This window comes from Callithrix jacchus, chromosome 2, assembly GCF_049354715.1.
Source record: "Callithrix jacchus isolate 240 chromosome 2, calJac240_pri, whole genome shotgun sequence".
NCBI lineage: Eukaryota > Metazoa > Chordata > Mammalia > Primates > Cebidae > Callithrix > Callithrix jacchus.
Genome location: NC_133503.1, coordinates 131,509,350 through 131,530,928, shown reverse-complemented (window position 1 = coordinate 131,530,928; position 21,579 = coordinate 131,509,350). Strand labels below are relative to the sequence as shown.

Sequence of the window (21,579 nt, the reverse complement as noted above, 5' to 3'; positions counted from 1 at the left end):
CCCAAACAGCTGGGATTACAGGCGTGAGCCACCAGGCCTGGCATTATCCACTATATTTTTAAAGGAATGTTTACAATCTCCTTCTTTTTTTAAGAAACATTGTAAACATTATTTGTATTATTTTCTTTCAATTAAAAAAATATTGAAGGAAAAAATACCAACTAAACTTCTTTAAAAGTCAAACAGCAAATGTACCCCTATTCCCACTCTCTATAAGAGCTACTTCACATACTTTGGAGAGATAAAAAGCCAGAAGACAGGAAGATTTCATATTTTTACGTAGGAAAACTGATACTCAGTGAGGAGCTCTTAAAAATAGCGACGTTTTAGTAAGAATTCTTCCTCCTTAACCCAGTTTTTTTTTTCCTTTAAAATAACCCATCAATTATCTTTTAAGAGATAAACATAGGAAAGCATATTGCTCTATTTGTCAGTGAATAAATTCCTAAAGCCACCAAGTTGTGAAGGTATAGGGGAAATTAATCAATAGGAATAGATATTAATAGAAAAAAAATCACTAAAAAACTAGAAATATAGGGGAACTTTCTCACCCTGATAAAGAACATCCATCAAAAATATATAGCTAACATCATACTTAATGGTTAAAAAAAAAAAAAAAAAAAAACTCAATGCTTTCCTTCTATCAGGAACAAGATTAAGATGTCTACTCTATTCAACATTGTACTACAGGTTCTAGCTAGAGCAATGAGTTTAAAAAAAAAAATTAAAAGGAAAGAAAAAGAAAGAAAAGGAAAAATATCCTGATAGGAAAGGAGGAAGTAAACTATCTTTATTTACAGATGACATAATTTTATATATAGAAAATCTAAGGAACCCACTAAAAAAATGATTAAGACTAGTAAATGAGTTCAGTAAGTTTGTGGGATACAAGATCACTATACAAAAATCAATTGTCTTTCTATATATTAACAATGAACAATTCAAAAGTAAAATTAAGAAAACAATTTCACTTATAATAGCACCAGAAAGAATAAAATCAGAATAAATTTAACAAAAAAAGAAAATTTATACTCTGAAAACTAAACAACATGGTTGAAATTAATTAAAGAAACTCCAAATAAATGGAAAAACAGCCCATGTTCATGAATCACAAAAGTTAGCATTAAGAGGAACATTTTGGCCATGAGCTTCAAACTGATCTTCATATTCAATACAATCCTTATCACAATCCCAAGTGGTCTCACTGAAGAAATACACAAGGAAATTCATACGTAATTTCTAGGCACTAAAATTCATATGAAAATTCTAGGTACTGAGAAGAGTCAAAACAATTTTTAAATAATACAGAAAGGATCATACTTCTCAATTTCAAACTTTACTACAAAGATACATTAACTAAGACAGTGTAGGCTGGGCACGGTGGCTCACACCTGTAATCCCAGCACTTTGGGAAGCTGAGAGGATCACTTGAGGTCAGGAGTTTCAGTATAGCCTGGCCATCATGGCAAAACTCCATCTCTACCATAAATACAAAAATTAGTCAGGCATGTTGGTGCATGCCTATAATCCCAGCTACTCGGGAGGCTGAGACATGAGAATCACTTTGAGGCATGAAAATCACTTGAACCTGGGAGGCAGAGGTTGCAGTGAGCCAAGATGGCCCCACTGCACTCCAGGTTGGGTGCTAAAGCAGGACTGCCTCAAAAAAAAAAAAAAAGACAGTGTATACTGGCATAAATAAACATCGAGATCAATGAGACACAATTAACGGTCCAGAAATAAACCCTCATATTTACTGTCAGCTGATTTTTGACAAGGGTGCCAAGACAGTTCAGTGGATAAAAAGCAGTTTTGTCAACAAATGATGCCGGAACAACTGGATAGATGTGGGCCTCTATCTCATATCACATGTAAAAATCAATGGACCAAAGACCTAAATCTAAGAGCCAAAACTATAAAACTCTCAGAAGACAACATATGTGTCAATCACGGTAGCCTTAGATTAGGCAGCAATTTCTTAGATATGATACCAAAAGTTAAGCAAGAAAAGTATGAACTGGACTTATTTAATATTTGTTTGCAAAGCACCAAAAAAAAAAAAAGTACTGAAAAGACAACTGATATTTAAAAATCAATTCTCTGGGAGGGGGCTAATAACTAGAATTATAAAGAACTACAACTCAACAACAAAGAGACAAACAATCTAATTAAAAATAAGGAAAGGATCCGAACAGCCATTTTCCCAAAGAATATATACAAGTCACTAATAAAGCACATGGGAAGATGCTCAGTATCATTAGCCATCAAGGAAATACAAATCAAAACTACAGTGAGATACCATTTCACACTTAAACCAGGATGGCTATAATAAAAAAGACAGACAATAACAAATGTTGATGACATGGAAAAATCAGAACCCTTACATACATGCTGGTGGGAATGCAAAATGGCACAGCCGCTTTGCAGTTTCTCCAAAGGCTAAACATAGAATTACCATATAACCCAGTTATTCTACTCCTAGGTATATACTCAAGAGAATTAAAAACATTATGTCTGCACTAAAACTCATACAGAAATGTTTATAACAGCATTATTCATGATATTGAAACTTTCAAAAAGTGTAAACAACCAAAATGTCTATCAACTGACAGATGGATAAATAAAACATGGTATATCCATAGAACAAGAATATCAGACAAGAAAAGGAAATGAAATACTGATACATTCTACAATATGGATCAACCTTAAAAACACGGCTGGGCACAGTAGCTCACACCTGTAATCCCAGCACTTTGGGAGGCTGAGGCAGGTGGATCACCTGAGGTCAGAAGTTCGAGACCAGGCTGATCAATATGAAGAAACTCTATCTCTACTAAAAATACAAAATTAGCCAGGCATAGTGATGTGTGCCTATAGTCCCAGCTACTCGGGAGGCTGATGCAGAAGAATCGCTTGAACCTGGGCGGTAGAAGTTGAAAAAAACACATGCTGGCTGGGCGTGGTGGCTCACACCTGTAATCCCAGCACTTTGGGAGGCCAAGGCAAGCACATCTCCTGAGGTCAGGAGTTTGAAACAAGCCTGGCTAATATGATGAAACCCCGTCTCTACTAAAAATATAAAAATTAGCCAGACATAGTGGCATGCGCCTGTAATCCCAGCTACTTGGGAGGCTGAAGCAGAATTGCTTGAACCTGGAAGGCGGAGGTTGTAGTGAGCCGAGATCGTACCACTGCACTCCAGCCTGGGTGATAGTGCAAGACTCCATGTCAAAAACAAACAAACAAACAAAAAAACACATGCTAAGTGAAAGAAGCCAGTCACAAAAGACCATGTATTATGATTCCATTTATATGGAATGTTCAGAAGAGGCAAATCTATAGGGACAGAAAGTTGATTAGCGGTTGCCTAGGGTAGGTGGAGGGACAGTGTGGGTGTATAGGGAGAATGACGACTAATGAGTACAGGGCTTTTTGGGGTGGGGAGTAATGAAAATGTTCTAAAATTCACTGTTGTGCTGGTTACACATCTCTGAATATACTAAAAACCACTGAATTGTATACTTTAGATAGGTAAGTTATTTAGTATGTGGGTTATATCTCAATAAAGCTGAGATATAATAAAACAGAGTCCTAAAAGTTAACAATTTGGTCAACAGTGAATATATGGCCAAGCTAAACTCTAAATGGAAAATGGCAAACTGAGAGAAAACAAAAGTACAATGTACACTTATTTAAACTGTTTAGTCATATCTACACTTCACACATTCTACAAGGAAGGCAGTCCCTGACGAATGACCACTTTCAGTATCAGTGATTGTGAGCTTATTTCCATATGAACTGTGAGTCTTACCTATTATCCACATGAAGCAAGAGCTGTGTCCAATCTTTACAGGGATTCCTTTAGAAGGTTTAGACTAGAAACTAGATGGGTTACCTAGTCTCCAACCTCATCTGGCTTCATTTTAAAAAGCTTTAATATGTTTAGGTGAATACTGCACCCTGCATTTTACTGAAGACCTCATCACTCCTTACTGTCACATATATCACATATGTCACATATTTTGTGGCTTGCCTGGCCTCTGCCTAGGTTTACACCTTGATCTTGGCCCTAACCATGTTGGTAAGAGGAAAGACGGCCAAATTCAAAGGAAAAGAAAAATTATTCCCTATGTCCTAGAGCAAAACTGTCCATGTCACCTACCTCCCTTTCAATAAAATCCCCACTATAGCATGCTAAGAACAGAAATGGAGGGGAAAAAGGAATTTTTTAAAGCCCTCCATAAAAAGGAGATCATAATTAATCTAGGATCAATCTGTTCCATGGTAAATGACCAAACCTGTAATTCCAGCTAGTCTTGAAAAGAGAAACTGCCAATCACTAGGAATGGGTTGAACATTCTTTCCCATTAATTGTTACAGTAAGGCAGAGGTGGAGAAAAGGAAGAGTCAAATCGCCATTGGAGGTGGGTTAATAATGTCTTCATCTCACATGAAGAATCATTTTTTTCTTGTGAATAATCTGTATCAAGTGATAATGTCTGACAAAACAATTTAGCAAATTTTAACATTTTCCTCAAAATCTTTAGAGAATAAAGGTTAGTTTTTGAAAAAAAAATCAAGATAGGAAAATGTAAATATATCTGTACAGAAAGCTAATGAACACTCTAGGTCACTAAATTACATTTCTTAAATCATCTTATTTTAAAATATATAAATTGCTTCTAGGCTCAGCACGGTGGCTCACGCCTGTAATCCCAGAACTTTGGGAGGTCGAGGCGGGCAGATCATGAGGTCAAGAGTTTGAGACCAGCCTGGCCAACATGGAGAAACCCCATCTCTACTAAAAATACAAAATTAGCCAGGGATGGTGGTGCATGCCTGTAAAACCAGCTTCTTGAGAGGCTGAGGCAGGAGAATCACTGGAACTGGGAGACAGAGGTTGCGGTGAGCCGAGATCGTGCCACTGCACTCCAGTGTGGGCAGCAAGAGCAAAACTCTGTCTCAGGAAAAAAAAAATTGCTTCTCAGTTTCCAGAGAATGCAGAACAGTATACATGACCAAACTACTACAGTACTTCTTATAAAATACTACCGTTCACAATTAGGAAAAAAATTCTGACATCTCTAAATTGTTACGATGCCTCACAAGTGTTCCTTGCCTTCAAATTAATCTAGAAAAACCTAGTTTTTGAGATTTGATGGTGGAAGAATAATGATATTAATTATTAGGGAGAATCCTACAACTTAAAATTTTCACCTATAATTTTATCAACAATAGTCACTTCTTGTGAAATGAAGTCCCAGCTTTATATACTCCAGTCTTATCCAAACAAAAGTTATCCATAGAAATTACTCTATTTTAGTTTATTACTATAATCTAAGATTTGCTTACTACCCATTAAAAAAAGTAACATGTCACAGTGTGGAAAATATAGTACCTGAGAGCTCTTAATAGCAATTCACTGTTTTCCTGTCTTTATCATCTTCAAAGTACGGTAAATCCAAACTATATTTAAGATTAGGATAAAAAATAAATAAACAAAAAAATTTTAAAATTTAAAAATAAAAAACAAAAAAATAAAAAAATATATATTAAAAAAAAAAGAAAGAAATGAGAACCCCCCCCGCCCCATACCCCCTCCAACACACACACACGAAGATTAGGGCCAGGCGCAGTGGCTCACACCTGTAATCCCCTTTGGGAGGCTGAGGTGGGCAGATCATTTGAGGTCAGGAGTTCGAGACCAGCCTGGCCTACATGGTGAAACTGTGTCTCTACTAAAAATACAAAAATCAGCTGGTCGTGGTGGCATACACCTGGAATCCCAGCTACTTGGGAGGCTGAGACAGAAGAATGGCTTGAACCCGGGAGGCAGAGGTTGCAGTGAGCTGAGATCGCGCCACAGCACTCCAGCCTGTGGGACAGAGTGAGACTCCGTCTCAAGAAAAAAAAAAGATTAAACATTATTTTTGTATTTTAATTTGTATTTATTCTGTTAAATATAAAAATTTTGTACTTCTTTTGGTGTATTTGTATTTAACTAGCATTTAGTTAAAATGCTATGTAAAATTTCCAGTGAAACTTAGTTTTTGAAATTGCACAAAAATTCCTAGTTACAGTTTTAAAGTAGGGGCTTTCTAAAACTTTGATAATAAATATAAATGGAATAAACCCACACAGATGTCATACATTTTGATAAAACTGTAGTTATACTGATTTAAAGCAAAACTAATATGCTAGAAAGTGACATTTCTGCATACATCCTTTAATGATTATTTGTTGGAAACACATAAAGTGGCAGAAAACAATCTCTTAAACAGAATAGAAGGTACATGCAATATCCCCAAAATACATAAATTCTAGAAGCACCATGAGAACACATTATCTAAACATTGAAGAATCTAAATATAATCAGTGTTTAAAAGAGGCCATGTTCTATTAATATAATCAAACTGTTATTAAAATTTATCAGTACAAAAATAGCTTCACAAACTAATGTATATATGTCTTTTCTGAACTCTCAAAAATATGGTAACAATTATTTATCAACATAGTACTGTATATCTGAGGATCAAAAAATTGTAATGAACAAAATAAAAACGTTTAGTTTTCAGTATTACTTTGTGACAGCACTGGAATACTATAAAATCAACTATTTCCAATATAATTTTCAATGACTTTAAATTTTTTAACAATCTATTATTTATTATTTATTTTAAAAAAGAAAGTAAATTCTAGAATTCCAGACAATGGATGCTATGAAGCAAACAATAATTCCCTGGAAAGAGAACAAAACTTTCCCTCTTATGTATATGCCAGAATTATTAGTATATAGCAACTTTACTTGACGTATAGCTAATCTAAGATTAATTTCAAAGGATGTCCTAAAGCCTTCAATTGGTTCAAGTGTATACCTCCTCAATCTCAAAAGACATTATAATTTAGGTTAAAAAAAATTTTTTAGAGAGAAATAACAATTTAGATAAAATTTAATAACATTTCCCCCCAAAAAATCAGTACACATTTCATCCTCATGATCTCCCTTTTCTACACATCTCTAAACTTTAAAAATAAGTATACTAAAGTAGTATGAATTAACTGAAGCTTATTCAATAAGAATGTTTTTGCATAGTTTATGACAAGGATATAATACAGTACTATGGCACTTCACTAATGAGTATTGAGCCGCTTATACATTTAAAATTTAGTTCAGCGGCATAGCTAAAAATCAAAGAAAGTAGTAATGATTCAAGGTAATCTATAATGCCACTAAATCAGAAATAATATAAAAAGTTTTAACAGCTTAGTGAGTAAGTTTTTCAAAAGTTCAAAAGTAATTTTAGAAAAGTATTTGTGGATGAAATTATGCCTGGGATTTGCTTTAAGAACAACACAGTGGAGGAGGAGTAGATGAGGGCAGAGATGAAATAAGACTGACCATTTTTTCATAAGTGCTGAAAGCAGGTCACATGTTTACAGGAGTTCATTATAGTATTTTCTCTCTGATATATGCTTGAAATTTTTTATGGTAAAAGGTTTTAAATATTAAAAATGTTTTAAATCTTGCTTATTTCTCTAAAGCTAAGTAACTTTTTAAGAAAGACTTAACTAACTGTAACCACCTTACTAAAACTTTCAGAGCTAAATGAAAAGCGGGACCTTCTTTTGATACGTTAATTAACAAATTCATGAGGTTTAGTCATAAAATTTGCATTTTAAAAAAAGAACAAATGGCTTGCTAAGTAGCTATTACTACAGTCAGCTCTTAATTAATTTGACTAGATCACTGTTGCCTATAGCCCCCCATCTTTTTTTTTTTTTTTTAGCACATAGACATTCTAGTGATTTTGCTCCTTATTTAGCAGTAAAATAGAATCAACCAAAACAGAGAAAAACTGGCCAAAAGTTTTTCTGCTACTCATTCTTTTCTGCTATAACACATGATGAAGAAGGAAAGCAATATAGTCTAAATAAGCCTTAAAAATGTAAGATTTTAATTGTGTTGGTTACAATGGGAAAAAATAATAGTGTGTCCAGTTTAAACACTTGTGAGTTTCAGATTTCAATTAAAGTTATTTTAATATACTGTCTCTAATTCATGAAACACAGATCTTATTTCTATATAGGTCTCCTAGGATAGTAACAGTTACTAACTTCCTGACACAAGAATGTGCTTGCATTGGATATCTGCCTAATGTACTGTATCTGACAGTGCATACCAGGGTCAAAGAGCTAAGCTGTAGACTCGAAGTTGTTACCAATGAACTATGTGACTTAGGCAACTCACCTAGCTGCTGGGATTTAGTCTTCCACATGCCAAAGGCACATGCTTTCAAACTTTGACATTTTACACTACAATCGGCATGCACACATATATGTATACTACTGAAACAGTTTCTCTTCTTAATATGAGTTTTACTTTGATGTTTTCTCTTTGGTTTTATTATATTTCATTTTTCAGAAAGCTACAAATAGCCTATTAAATTGATATCAAACTACCATAGTTTGGAAAATCTTGGATTATATTACCTCTAAGGTCTCTTCTAGCTCTGATATTCTGGGATTCTAGCATTAACTTAAAATATTCAATGTTCAACACCTCTGGTGGAAATCTTGTTTTCAGTCAAGTAACTAGTTGAATACTGATTAATACTGATTAATGTAAAATCACAAGTTCTGAAAATGGCTTATAAAATCCTGTGAAGTACTTTTAAAATAATAAGAACTACAAGATTATGTAATACTCTTCACATAATTAAAAACTTAAATTGACCTGCTAAGTTTTATATTCAGAACTCTGTCAAGTATCTCCATGACTAATCTATGAATTCTCATTGTGAAAGCAGCTATGTACTTCAAGTCAAAGTACCTCTAATTAGACTCTTCAGAACAGACAAAAATCAGCAGAAGACCAATTCCAAGTAGTAATTCCAAATATTAAGGATTAACAAAATTGAAGAAATTTAGAAAATTTTAGGCTTATAAACTAAAAATAGCTTTTACAAATGTTAAATACAAAATTCTTATTTCTAAATGCTACAGTATTCAACACAGATGGCTCAATTTAAGTGTTAGTCCAAAAATATCAAATATATAACTATGTTCAGTGAAGTTTTAGGTTTATTAAATAGATATGTTAAACAATTTAATAGGAAGAAAATTTTTCCTTTCCTCAACATAGTAAAATATTTTTTAAAATTGCATATTAATATCATTATTTAATTGTAACTGCATATTTTAAAAGACTATGTTTAACAAATCGATGTAAATGTATTATTCAGATCAGAAGAACTAAAATTTTTCATGTGTTCAGTCATCTTTATCACTATAAAAAGAAAATATGGTTATACGGCAATAAAGCAATAAATCCGTAACTTCAAAGTATGTCTACTGTTTCATATAAAATTATTATCACTGTTAGCAACAAATTAGAATAGGCTCACAGTCAGTTTTCCTCTGTTCATTCCTAAACAAATCTTTTCTGTTTTTTAGAGTCAAGGTCTTACTCTGTCACCCAGGCTGCAGTACAGTGGCACAATCATAGCTCACTGCAGCCTTGGATTTCCAGGCTGAAGTGATCTTCCTGCCTCATCCTGCCTCAGCCTCTCAAGTAGCTAAGACTATAGGTGTGTGCACCACCATGCCTGGTTTAAGTTTTCATATTTTTTGTAGAGACAGGGGTCTCACTATGTTGACCAGGCTGGTTTCATACTCCTGGCTTCAAGTGATCCTCCTACCTCAGCTTCCCAAAGTGCTGGAATTACAGGCATGAGCCACTGTACCTGGCCATTCCTTTAAAGATCTTAACTAATTTTTTCTTCTTTCTCAGCCTGACAATAAGGTCTCTCAATGTTAGCCTCTACTATATTTAATCCTATGCCCTTAATATTCAACAAATTTCAGCTGAAATAAAAATTCTCATGAGAAACAGTTGAAGAGTATCTCACTTCATTTCAACTTAGCTAACATGCCAAAGGATTTTTTTCAAAAAATTGGTCCCTGAAAGAAATGTACAATAAAGGAAAATTGTTTTCCTAATTTTAACTAAAATTAACCTAGTGAAAAGTTTCCAAAGAAGGATAAAGATTAACTTTTAAACAGATGAGTGATAGGTATTTGTTATACATTTCCAAGACTGCAATTGCACAGACCTCCTTATACCCTAAAAACACCAAGCATGGCCAATAATTAATATAACTGGTTTGGAACACATTTAGGATAAATTATATATTTTCAGAGTATCAAATTCTTTTAAGATTTTAAAGCAAGTGAAGACTTATTTCCTGTTAGCTGGTGTGCAAAGATTGCTGCCATTAACACGAACAATCCCATGTTAGAAGTTATCTCACTGTTTCCTTCTGTGAAATCATGTGGTCGCCTCGAAGACTATGATAAAACTTAATTTCAGAGTGGAAAGCCTACTTAAAAAAAATTGCAACTTATAACCTTCAGGAACATACACAAAAACAGAAACCAGGTTAATAAAGGAGGCCTTTTAGAGGCCATGTTAAAAGACAGGTAGAAGCAACTTACACTATTTTATTCCACTGAAAAACATTTGTACTGTAATTAGTTTAGTGCTCCTTTTTCTACATAAAGGATATGTTCACTGCAGTCCATCTAGGCAACTACAAACTATAAATTAATAAAAAGTCTGTGTATTTTGTTTCTGAGGTTAACAGAAGCAGTTAAAAAAAAAAAGTCAAAGTCAATCTAGAATTTTCACTTAAAGCTTGTAACTACAAGGGTTCCTGAAAGCAAACATTTCCATATTTACACATTTACTTAATCATGATTGCTGAATTGAATCTGTACCTATGTGAAAATGGCAATGCATTCTGAGTTGGTTCAGCCCTTGGCTCTGAATTCTGTGTCACATCAGGTGTTCTTTCATCATCTGTCCCGTTGATACTTTCTGGAGTTAAAGGAGACTGAAGATCCCCGCCTGCAGATTCCTTTAAAAAAAAGTGGGGTGGGAATAAAAAATAATTACACTTTTGTTAAAGTGCACACGATATCATCTTGAGGTTAAAACTGCCTTTGACGTATGCTTACTGATGAACCAAATTTCAGCTGAAATTTGAGTCAAAGACTTAAAAAATAAAACTTGAAAATTTTTATTTTTTATTCATGGCAACATATGAAAAAAAAAGCTTTTTGAAGCTGGGCAACTCAAAAAAACTCTCTGAAACATACAATTTAGAAATGGAAACACAACATATTTTAGAAACATAGTTTCAAACAATTGAAAAACGTTTGGTTTATATAACTAATTCGTCAGAATAAAAGCTATTCAAAGAATTACTAAACTTCCAAAGAAAAGACTCACGAAAATGCGAGAAGATGTGATTTTGGTGGAAGAAGTAGATAATGGAAAGAGTACAGGAGAAGAAATGGGTGAGGAGAGGAGGAGGCCAAGGGATGAATGAGATTTGCAGCACCTTTTATCTGCCCTACTTTTCAATCCCTATAGTGCTACTTAGAAAAACAAGCAGAAATGCCTCTATAACCTATTATCTATAATGATGTTAGTGCATTTCAGCTTATCTTGTCTGGTACTCATAATGGAATTATTTTTCTTCACAAAATTTCCTGTCTTATTTCTACTTTTCCTTAAGATTTGCCTTTCAAAGTAAATTTATTTAAATAACATTAAAATTTATTTCATTTTAAATAAATTGAATTTAAAATGAAGCTCAAGCAGACACTTATGTCTGCCACCATCAGATTATCTAAATTTGTTATTGGAAATCAGAATGAGAAGTCATTTGATAGACCTATTAACTAGGGGAGGCGTTAAAACCAGACTGTTAAAAGAGGAGCTTGGTGGACCTCTTATGATCCCTTGGCAATAAAATGTCACAATTGAAATATCTGTCTATGTTTGGGGAAAAAAAATAAGTGTCCAACAGGGGAGTGGTTAGAAATGGTTATAATTTGTCAACTTAAAAGAATACAAGATTTCCTCTAATAAAAGACAAATATGAGCAATGTAGCAAAATACATATAATTTTAAAATATCAGAATGTAAAGCAGAATCTAGGTTATGATATTTATATATTTCACATTTAGAATGTTACACAGGATGTGCTAGAAAAAATATGTAAAATATTAACATAATGAGACTTGTTTTGGGGACTTCTGGTTTTATACAGCTGTATGTATTTTATTTCACATTTAAGTGTTTTAACTAATAGTTTCATAATGCTATAAACTATTCAAGCTATTAAAGATCAGAAGGACAGTTTCTTAATTCCACATTATCATTTAACCATTTTTCAATTTTCAGTACAAACTGCATTTTGACTTTTAATTTCATTTTTATTAAATCTTTCTCCTAAATCCACTGCTTCCATTAGCTGGCAGTCAGTTCATGAATAGAATCTACAGTATAACGTGACAATATAAAAATGTTTTACAACAAAGTCAAAATCCTATTAAGTGAATAATGGGAGCAGCAACCACAAAGTGACTACTTCTAAGTCAGTTATGGACCATATTAATTAGTCAGAAAATATTTAACCAGCCAGTAAGAAACTATAAAATAATCATCTTTGGTATTAATAAATCAGGCCTATTTCTCTCCAAGACAGGCCAAGCCAAACTAAATTAATGAAAGGTTGAATGTACAATCTGCTAAACAGTTAAACTGGTGAAGATTCAATTCAGTAGAAATGACAACAGAAACAAATTACTGGCTAGGGGTGGTGGCTCATGCCTACAATCCCAACACTTTGGGAGGCCGAGGCGGGCAGATCACCTGAGGTCAGGAGTTCGAGACCAACCTGGCCAATATGGTAAAACTCCGTCTCCATAAAAATGCAAAAAAAATTAGCTGGGCATGATGGCAGGCACCTCTAATCCCAGCTACTTGGAAGGCTGCGGCAGGAGAATCGCTTCAACCGAGGAGGCAGAGGTTGCGGTGGGCTGAGACTGTGCCATTGCGCTCCAGCCTGAGCAACACAGCAAGCCTCCATCTCAAAAAACAAAAAACAAAACAAATTACCTTGTTAAACTTAAAGGGCATAACCAGGGTTAGCAATCAAGGATTAACTCAGGGATTTACTGGAACTGGTTGTCAAGAGTATGCAAAAGTACACTGGGATGAAAAGAGAGAGAGGAAGAGGAGTAGCAGTTTGCCTCATGGTTGTTATCATCTTCTGGGATAAATGCTCCCGTCACTTCAAGAGTAAAATAACAGGGAGTAGGGTTTGAGGCATGGGACTTGGGGAGGCTACAAATCTAAATGCTGTTAAAGTAGACTGTTCCCAGGGGCAAGTTAAGAAGGAGAGAAAGAGAGGTTGTAGCAATTTCAACATCTCAATGCAGCGAGCTTTTCTTCAGAAAACTTAATTAGCTACATTTAACTAACTGCCTAGTTATCCTAGATCCTAGATCGTTATGCCTAAAATGAAAAACAAAAAGCCCACCCAAAGCATGGTATTTTAGTTTTTTAATTTCATTTTTCGTTCTGAACCAACTGAGAAATTGGGTTTTTTAAAAGTCAGCTTTAAACATATAAAATTAGTATTTACTGATGAAAAACAAGTAAAAATTCCAACAGTACATGAGGGCACAAAAGGAAAATGAAACCCTCTTTCCCTCCAACTACCCCAGAGGTAGCCAAAAGTATTCTGTAAAACCTTCCAGAAATTTTACATATGCTAAAAGTAGTACTTGAAACGTTTTTTATTTAACATATTCTAAACATCTACTTCTTTTTTCATCTAAGTTTTGTGTAATTTCCTAAACATCCTACTTCAGTTATTCGTTTTTGGTGTGTGTACCCAAAGCTGATAAGAAAAATGAAAAAAAGCAAAAAATAAAATGAAATAAAAACAGATCAAATGAACCTTTCTATACCCTTTATATCCTTGCTTTGAGAAAATAAAACCACTTACATCTCATTTTGTTTCTGAGAAACTCTCCCTATACCTCCCACCAAAACAAATAATCTGCAGGAAGAAAAAGGATAATAACATTGAAGAAAAAATGTATTTTTGGAAGTAAAAATCTGAGAGAATATCAAAGAAATCAAAACTAGCAGATGCAACGTATTATAAAAAAGGCGCCTAAGCACAGATGTGAAATTCAGAAAATGCTTAAGAATTCTCTCTCTTCCTACCCATTTGTGAAGTGGGTAACCTAAGTGAAAATTAAAATAAAACCCACAGCTGAAATTTTGGCTATGAAAGCCAAAAAATGAGAAATATTCTGAAACACATGGAAAAAAAATGACCTTGACCCTCACTCTGGGACAAGCCTTTAGGATGGTATCGCAGACCTACTCTGTATTAGAAGGGTGGGCTGAGGAGGTAGGCAGCAGCACTCCCATGATCCACTATACCAAATAGCACTGCCATCTTCCATTTCATGCCAATAAAACCTGAAATTAAATTCCCATTACAGTTTTATCCTCGTTGGCTTAAGGAAAACAAGGCCCTTTCTTTACCATTTAACAAACATTCATGAAAGACTCAGTCCACTCTAGTGTTTTATACTTAAAGATGAGAACACTACTCTTTTCTGAGCAGAGAGTCGGACAGAAAAACTGGGGGAGGAGCTAACAGTCTTGAGATCCCATAACAGTGGGAATGGAAAGAAAGAAAAAGGAACCAAAAAGACAGCAAAAGGATACGTAAAGGAAGATGAGGCTGAGATCTCAAACAAGATCCCCATATCCTCTGTCACACATTCTTCCTATAGTTGGTCACCATCTACAGCCACCTTTCTGAAATCCATTTTGTAACAATCACAGAAGTTCTTATAATCTGACTTTCTGGATTAATTTATGCTCTTCCTTTGCTATGTAAAGTATACTGGCTGATTGATGCTTTGGGTTAGTGGGTTAATTGTCACTCTGCTTGGATGTTTTGCACCCACCAGCTGCATTAAATGCTTATCAAGAGTCAGCTGCATGTGTTCCAAACGTGATTATGCCAATTCTATTTATATAATTATATAACTGAATTAAGTACTATGTAAACTGCTGATTTTGAATGGAAAACTAGAGTGGTTATTTTAATGAAAGCCAGGCTAAATACTATGAAATGACTAAAATGTAAATGGCTAAAAATTAAAATAAAACCTATACCTGAATTAGGCATAAATAATATTCTATAATAAAATATCTAACATAGGAACAGCTTTAGCATCTCCTAGAAAGTTGTTAGAAATGCAAATATTTGGGCTCCATCTTAGACCTACTAAATCAGAAACTCTGCGAGTGAGGCTCACCAATCTGAGTTTTAGCAAGTCTTTCAGGTTATTCTGATACAGAATTCTGATGTATAGTATTTTTCAAATATATATATATACATAGTATAAATACACAATTAAGGCATCTGAATTTTTAAAGATAACCATTAGTGCCAGACACTAGGTTGAGGCTTACATCATCGTTCTCCCCATTACAACTAAAATGAGTTGTTAACATTTTTTAGGCATTTACTACTACATGCTAAGCACTTCCTAATCCTCATTTAATTCTCACAATATTCCTAATAAGGACATACTGTTCTCATTCTCATTTTACAGAGGAGGAAGAATAGTGACTTGCCTGTGCTCAGAAAACTATTAAGGGTTGGAGCCCAGATTCAAATCCAAATTCTAGAGCCCCTAATATTAACCATGACCTGACATTGTGTAATTATCATACTTATTTATTTCAATGATCCTATAATACTCATGTTATAAACACATGAGTATTAAACACACTTGTGTTAAACAACCAAGTGTAATACATAGCAACAAAAATAATTTATGTCTAGGTTTGTCAGACTCAAACTTTTAACCGGTCTCTTATACCTCCCTCAAATAAAACCAAAAGCTATGACCAACCAAGTTTCTACTACTATTGATTTTCCTATTTAACCTATTATCAATTATCCCACTTAACAGTTCTTTTGCTAAATTCCAGAGTAATGTTACATTCTTCAGGCAGCATTAATTCAGCAGATGGCATTAAACCAGTAAGAATCAAGTAGGGCAAGGCCAATGATCATACAATTCGAACTAAAACAGACACATTAGATATAGATATTATCACCCAGGCTGCAGTGCAGTGAGGTGACTGTAGCTCACAGCAGCCTCAAACCCCTGGGTTCAAGGAATCCTTCCACCTTAGCCTCCTGAATAGCTTGGACTATAGGTGCCTACCATGCCTGGCTGACAAATGCTTTTTAAACAACAATTCTCTCTGGCCTCTGCATATTAAATTGACAATTAGACCTCAAATGTTTTCATAAGATAAATTTAGGTCTATTTATTTTGGTTATCAAATATCGATAAACAAGATATTTCCTTATTCTTTGTATTTCATAGTATTTTTCAAATATAAGCCTCCTCGATATATTCTTTTAATCAAAGCAGAGGCTTAAAGTCATTCTTTCCACCAAAGAGGAACAGGTGTCTTAGCAGGAACTTACAATGGTTCATGAGCAATTAAACAAAAATGGAAGTTATGATTAGAGAAACAGGAACTAATTACAATGGTAAAGCTTAATCCATCGCAATTTTATTAAAATTGCATGAGTAGTGACTCACGCCTGTAATACCAGCATTTTGGGAGGCCAAGGCAGACAGATTGTGAGGTAAGGAGATCAAGACCACCCTGACTAAAAAAGTGAAACCCCGTCTCTACTAAAAATACAAAAAAATTAGCTGGGCGTGGTGGCACACACCTGTAGTCCCAGCTATCGGGAGGCCGAGGCAGGAGAACTGCTTAAACTCTCTTACTGAATGTGCTGTTTGTTGCATCTTCTTGCAACACTAGAATCATTTAACAGAGGAATTAGAGCTCCCAACATGTATTGGCACTTAATTTTAAAAGTGCTTTTATGTTTAAAAGTATCACTACACGTTCACAGCACTCAGAGAAGACAGATTCAAGAGAAGTTTCAAAATGATCATCTAAGTTATTCCAGGTGCATGTACAGACATATAATGGAAGCTTTGGCTTCAATCTGGAGTACACCTTTAGTCTATGAGGGAATACATACTTTAAGCACATTTGACAGAGCTCTCCTTTATTCTTATAAAAAAAAAAATCAACTCTATACCAGTAGAGTTTACCAAATACAGCTGAGTGATAAAAGTGAAGAGGGAGGGCCATGAGTAGTGACTCATGCCTGTAATACCAGCATTTTGGGAGGCCAAGGCAGACAGATCGTGAGGTAAGGAGATCAAGACCATCCTGAATAAAAAAGTGAAACCCCGTCTCTACTAAAAATACAAAAAAATTAGCTGGGCGTGGTGGCACACACCTGTAGTCCCAGCTATCAGGAGGCCGAGGCAGGAGAACTGCTTAAACCCAGGAGGCAGAGGTTGTGGTGAGCCAAGATGGCACCACCGCACTCCAACCAGAACAGAACGAGCCTCCGTCTCCAAAAAGAAAAAAAAAAAAAAAAAAAAAAAAAATAGAGAGGGAGATAAAGAACAAATAATTTTCTGAATTGTTCCAACCATTTGGTTAGTCATTGACTTCCAACACAATTCCTATCTTCAAGGAATTGCCTTCAAGAAAGTTCCATGTAAATCTGCTACTACTGACATTACTCCAGAGAAACATTTGTAACATCTGATTCTTGCTTTCCATAAAAGCTACTGAGTACAGTTCAGAAACAATTACTACAGGAGAACAGCACAGAGCTGAATCCTACTCTTAAAAACACAATTTAAATAAAAATTAATTTTAGAAAAGCCTACTATTAAAAAGCTGAAAATATTGGCATTCTATATGAATCAGACAGTAAAACCCTTGTATTATAAAAGTACCAAATGTAATTTAATCGACTTTACTTAGAGATATAATTCCCAATGAAGAAAGATTATGATGCACAAGTAAAAGGTCCTTTGGTAAAACAAAAAGTGATACTTTTGTAAAACCTATAACCATTGTCTCAGTACTCAGCATAACGATGTTCTGTCAGATTTAAGTATATTTTAAACATATGTAAAACAGGCTGGGCGTGGTGGCTTATACCTGTAATCCCAATACTTTGAGAGTCTGAGGCGGGTGGATCACTTGGGGCCAGGAGTTCGAGATCAGCCTGGCCAAACTGATAAAACACCACCTTTACTAAAAATGCAAAAATTAGCCAGGTGTGGTGGTACATGCCTATAATCCCAGCTACTCAGTAAGCTGAGGCATGAGAATCATTTGAACCTGGGAGACAGAGGCTGCACTGAGCCAAAATCATGCCACTGTACTCCAGCCTGGGTGACAGAGCAAGACTCTATCTCAGCCAGTCAGTAAATAAATAAAGTATGTAAAACAAACCCTATTGTTTATGCATATGTGTGCATGCATGCATATTTTAAATTTATGTATATTATGACATTTTGACATCTTTAAAAAACATTTCCTGGCTGGAAGGTGTCTGCTTCTTCCCTCTAGGGCTAGCTAATTCTTAAGGACAGCAAGAGCCCAGTCCAGAGTATGCCTCTGATATGTAAACTAGCCAATCCAGAGCCATGTCTCCTGTATCTGGTGCATACATCCCAGGAGACAATATTCCTCTAACTTAATAATTCCATGGCCAGTTACTAGGCAATGATGGACCACCTCTATAGTTTAGAGTCCCCGAAATTATTCAAACCAGCCAATCCTAAACTATTTTTTCTCCTCTGGTTTGTTGTTCCCATGGAAATTCCAATAAAGGCTCTACCTCGGCTTTCCCCTCACTCCTGCTTTCTGTCTCTTGACCACCGTAAGACTTTCCCTGTTTCTAGGACCTGTGAGTATAATAAACTTGTTTTCCTGAACTTTTCCTATGACTCCCCTTGTGCTTACATTTGACTGATCATCACATGATCTTTATGTACTTTTGCTAAGTTACAAGCACATTAAGTAATTTGAATTTAATTACTAAACTGAAATTTTGATTAAAAATATTTGTGTAGACATTGGCATGTAGAGAAACCTTTTTCCACCAGCACAAATTAACTAAAGGGTACAAGGGTACATTTCTCTCTCTCTCTTTCATTGTTTTTTTTTTTTTTTGAGACAGGGTCTTGCTGTTGCTCAGGCTGGCACAATCATAGCTCACTGCAGCCTTAGTTGCACTCCCAGGCAAGTGATCCTCCTACCTCAGCTTCCCAAGTAGCTGAGACCACAGGTTTGCACCACCACGCTTGGCTAATTTCTTTTTTTTTTTTTAATTTGTAGAGATGAGGTCTCCCTATGTTGCTCAGACTGGTCTTGAACTCGTGGGCTCAAGTGATTCTCCCACCTAAGCCTCTCAAAGTCCTAGGATTACAGGCATGAATCACCACACTAAAGGGTGCATTTCTATGTGTGCTTTAGAGATTTAATTCTGGCATAAAGGATACTATCTGAAATGAACAAGGCTCATAATTAAGAATAGAAATTATATACCTACCTGTGAAGGTGTACTGGTAAGTTCCATCTTCTCCTGTGATTTTTCCTTTGCTAGTCGAGCAGCTTCTTTAAATTCCTGAAACTTTTCTGCAAACTGAATGTATAAAGACTACATACATTAACCAACCTTTACCTTAATAAAGTTATTCATTTTCTGAATAACTGACTCTATACAAGCAACATAGCCTCCAAATCAATTATAGCTTCTAATATGAAAATGACAGGAAATGAAACCTAGTTCCAAAACTTTGTCTGTGCACTCTGAAGTATTCTGACAAATCTTATTTAAAACATCATGATATATCTAAATTAGACTTCAATGTCAGCTAGCTTACCTAAAGGCCTCCTGGTTGTTCAGAAATAATTTACTAAGACCAAGGTAGGGGAAAGAATCAGTAAACATAAGCATACTGTGCTATCTTTATCATTGAGAAAACTGAATTTCACAAATATCCACTTGTAAATATCACAGTATTTAGAAAATGTTTTTAAATTTTACTAAAATATAAACTTTCATAATACACAAGACATTTTATTTTCAATACAAATAATATTTAGTATTTGCACTAACTGACACAACGAAAATTCATTTCCAAAGATTCCTAAACAGCTCACATATAGCAGCAGAAAGGAATACTCAACGGTCTTTAACATAGATAACAATTTCAAAACAAAAATTATTGTACATGAAATGCTAATTCTTAGGAGCTTATAGGAAACTATAAAACATCCTGGCCACAAAGAGTATCTGTTTATATTTTGGAAATGAAAGCTAGACTATCACTACTATCAGAGAGAATAAAACTACACAATAACTACATTTAAAACCCCCAATCTCTATACTTAAAATATCTGTTAGAGTTGGCAATTAAAACATGAAATTATATTCTCAAACTGCCATAAACCAACTCTGATTTAATTTCCATCTTGGGAAGAAAAATTTTGCAAGAAAGGCTTGTGATATTCTAATCTTGGAGAGATGGAGGAGGGTCAAAATTAAAGCTGTCATTATCACAACTTTTCCTTCTTACCTTAAACCTTGTCATTTCTACCTATAATGTGTAGCTCAGGAAAGTGAATTCGTGCTACTATATTTTTCTAATTGAACAGAGTATCTCCAAACAGCACAAAATCTGATTACAAAGTTACAAGGGTCTCAACTCACAATGGTAGAAACGAAATCAAAACAAAACTTCTCTTTATGTTATATGAAATAGTACACAAGGTTTTTCTGACACTAATTTAACATTTAATAGTGAATGTTTAAAATCCTTCACAACTTCATAAAAATCTACACTATTGCTAATTTTTATATCCTGAGTTTTCAGCAAAAGAAAAAAGTGACAGCTTAGGTTTCCATGATAACAAAATACAACTTAGTAAGCACTCTAACAATCCAAGCATAGCTGGAATTTTGTTCATACCAGTTAATCTTAGACCACATTTTTTTCCCAATGATGCTACTTTCCCTTATTTTGAGATGTCTTTGTCTAGAATTGCCTTCCCCAAATACTTACAATGTTTTGACTTACTCATGATTTAAATGACGAAACGAGCTAGAATATTTATGCACTTGCTTCGTTTATGTAAAAGATTACAAACTCCTTTGAGCCTTCTACAGTCTACAAAACACCAAAATTAGTCTACAAGGTAGCCTGAAACAATAAATTGTGATTTTGACATCTTTGATCAAAACATTCAGGAGAGACTGATCTTAAGCTCCTAGAGCCAAGTTCTGGGAATATATAAGCTTCAGTTGGCTCCAAGAGCTTAATAGCTGTTTCCCAATATTCAAAGCACCCTCAAATACTAGGAGATTTGCCACCAGTAAGACTGGTCAAAAGCATATGCTAACTTTAAAGAAAAAAAAATTTTTTGAAAAATAAAAGCCATTCTCAGAGAAAAGCTGAAACAAGGGAAAAGAGTAGAATTGACGGAAGTTAATAAACTATTCCTTTGCTTAATTAGTTAACTGCTCAGTAACCTGAAAGATATAATGAAGAACTTAATTTATAGACAAAATTACTTAGCCCAAAAAGCATTTAAGGCAAGTTTGAGAAAATAATCCACGATTTAGTTCTTGTATTGTCAAGTTAAGAAATTCAGCAAGTGGTTATATTTATAGATTTTTTTTTTTTTGCTTTGGTCTTTAATAGACAATCAAAACAAACAAACAAACCAAAAAAACCCCAAGTTCTAATAAGGTTCTGAATGATGGCAAAAATATTAAACATATA

The 21,579-nt window shown here is 34.6% G+C and overlaps 1 protein-coding gene across 2 annotated transcripts in view; it reads right to left on the bottom strand.

Moving 5' to 3' along the window:
- HOMER1 (homer scaffold protein 1) overlaps window positions 1-21,579 on the bottom strand; it is a 178,406-nt gene that overhangs the window by 55,967 nt on the left and 100,860 nt on the right. For both annotated transcript variants that reach the window (XM_035291337.3, XM_002744829.6), the window contains exons 4-5: window positions 19,344-19,436; window positions 10,777-10,916 (exon numbers count right to left, since the gene is read on the bottom strand). In XM_035291337.3, the coding sequence (XP_035147228.1) occupies window positions 10,777-10,916; window positions 19,344-19,436 (233 nt within the window). The remainder of the gene's footprint in view (window positions 1-10,776; window positions 10,917-19,343; window positions 19,437-21,579) is intronic.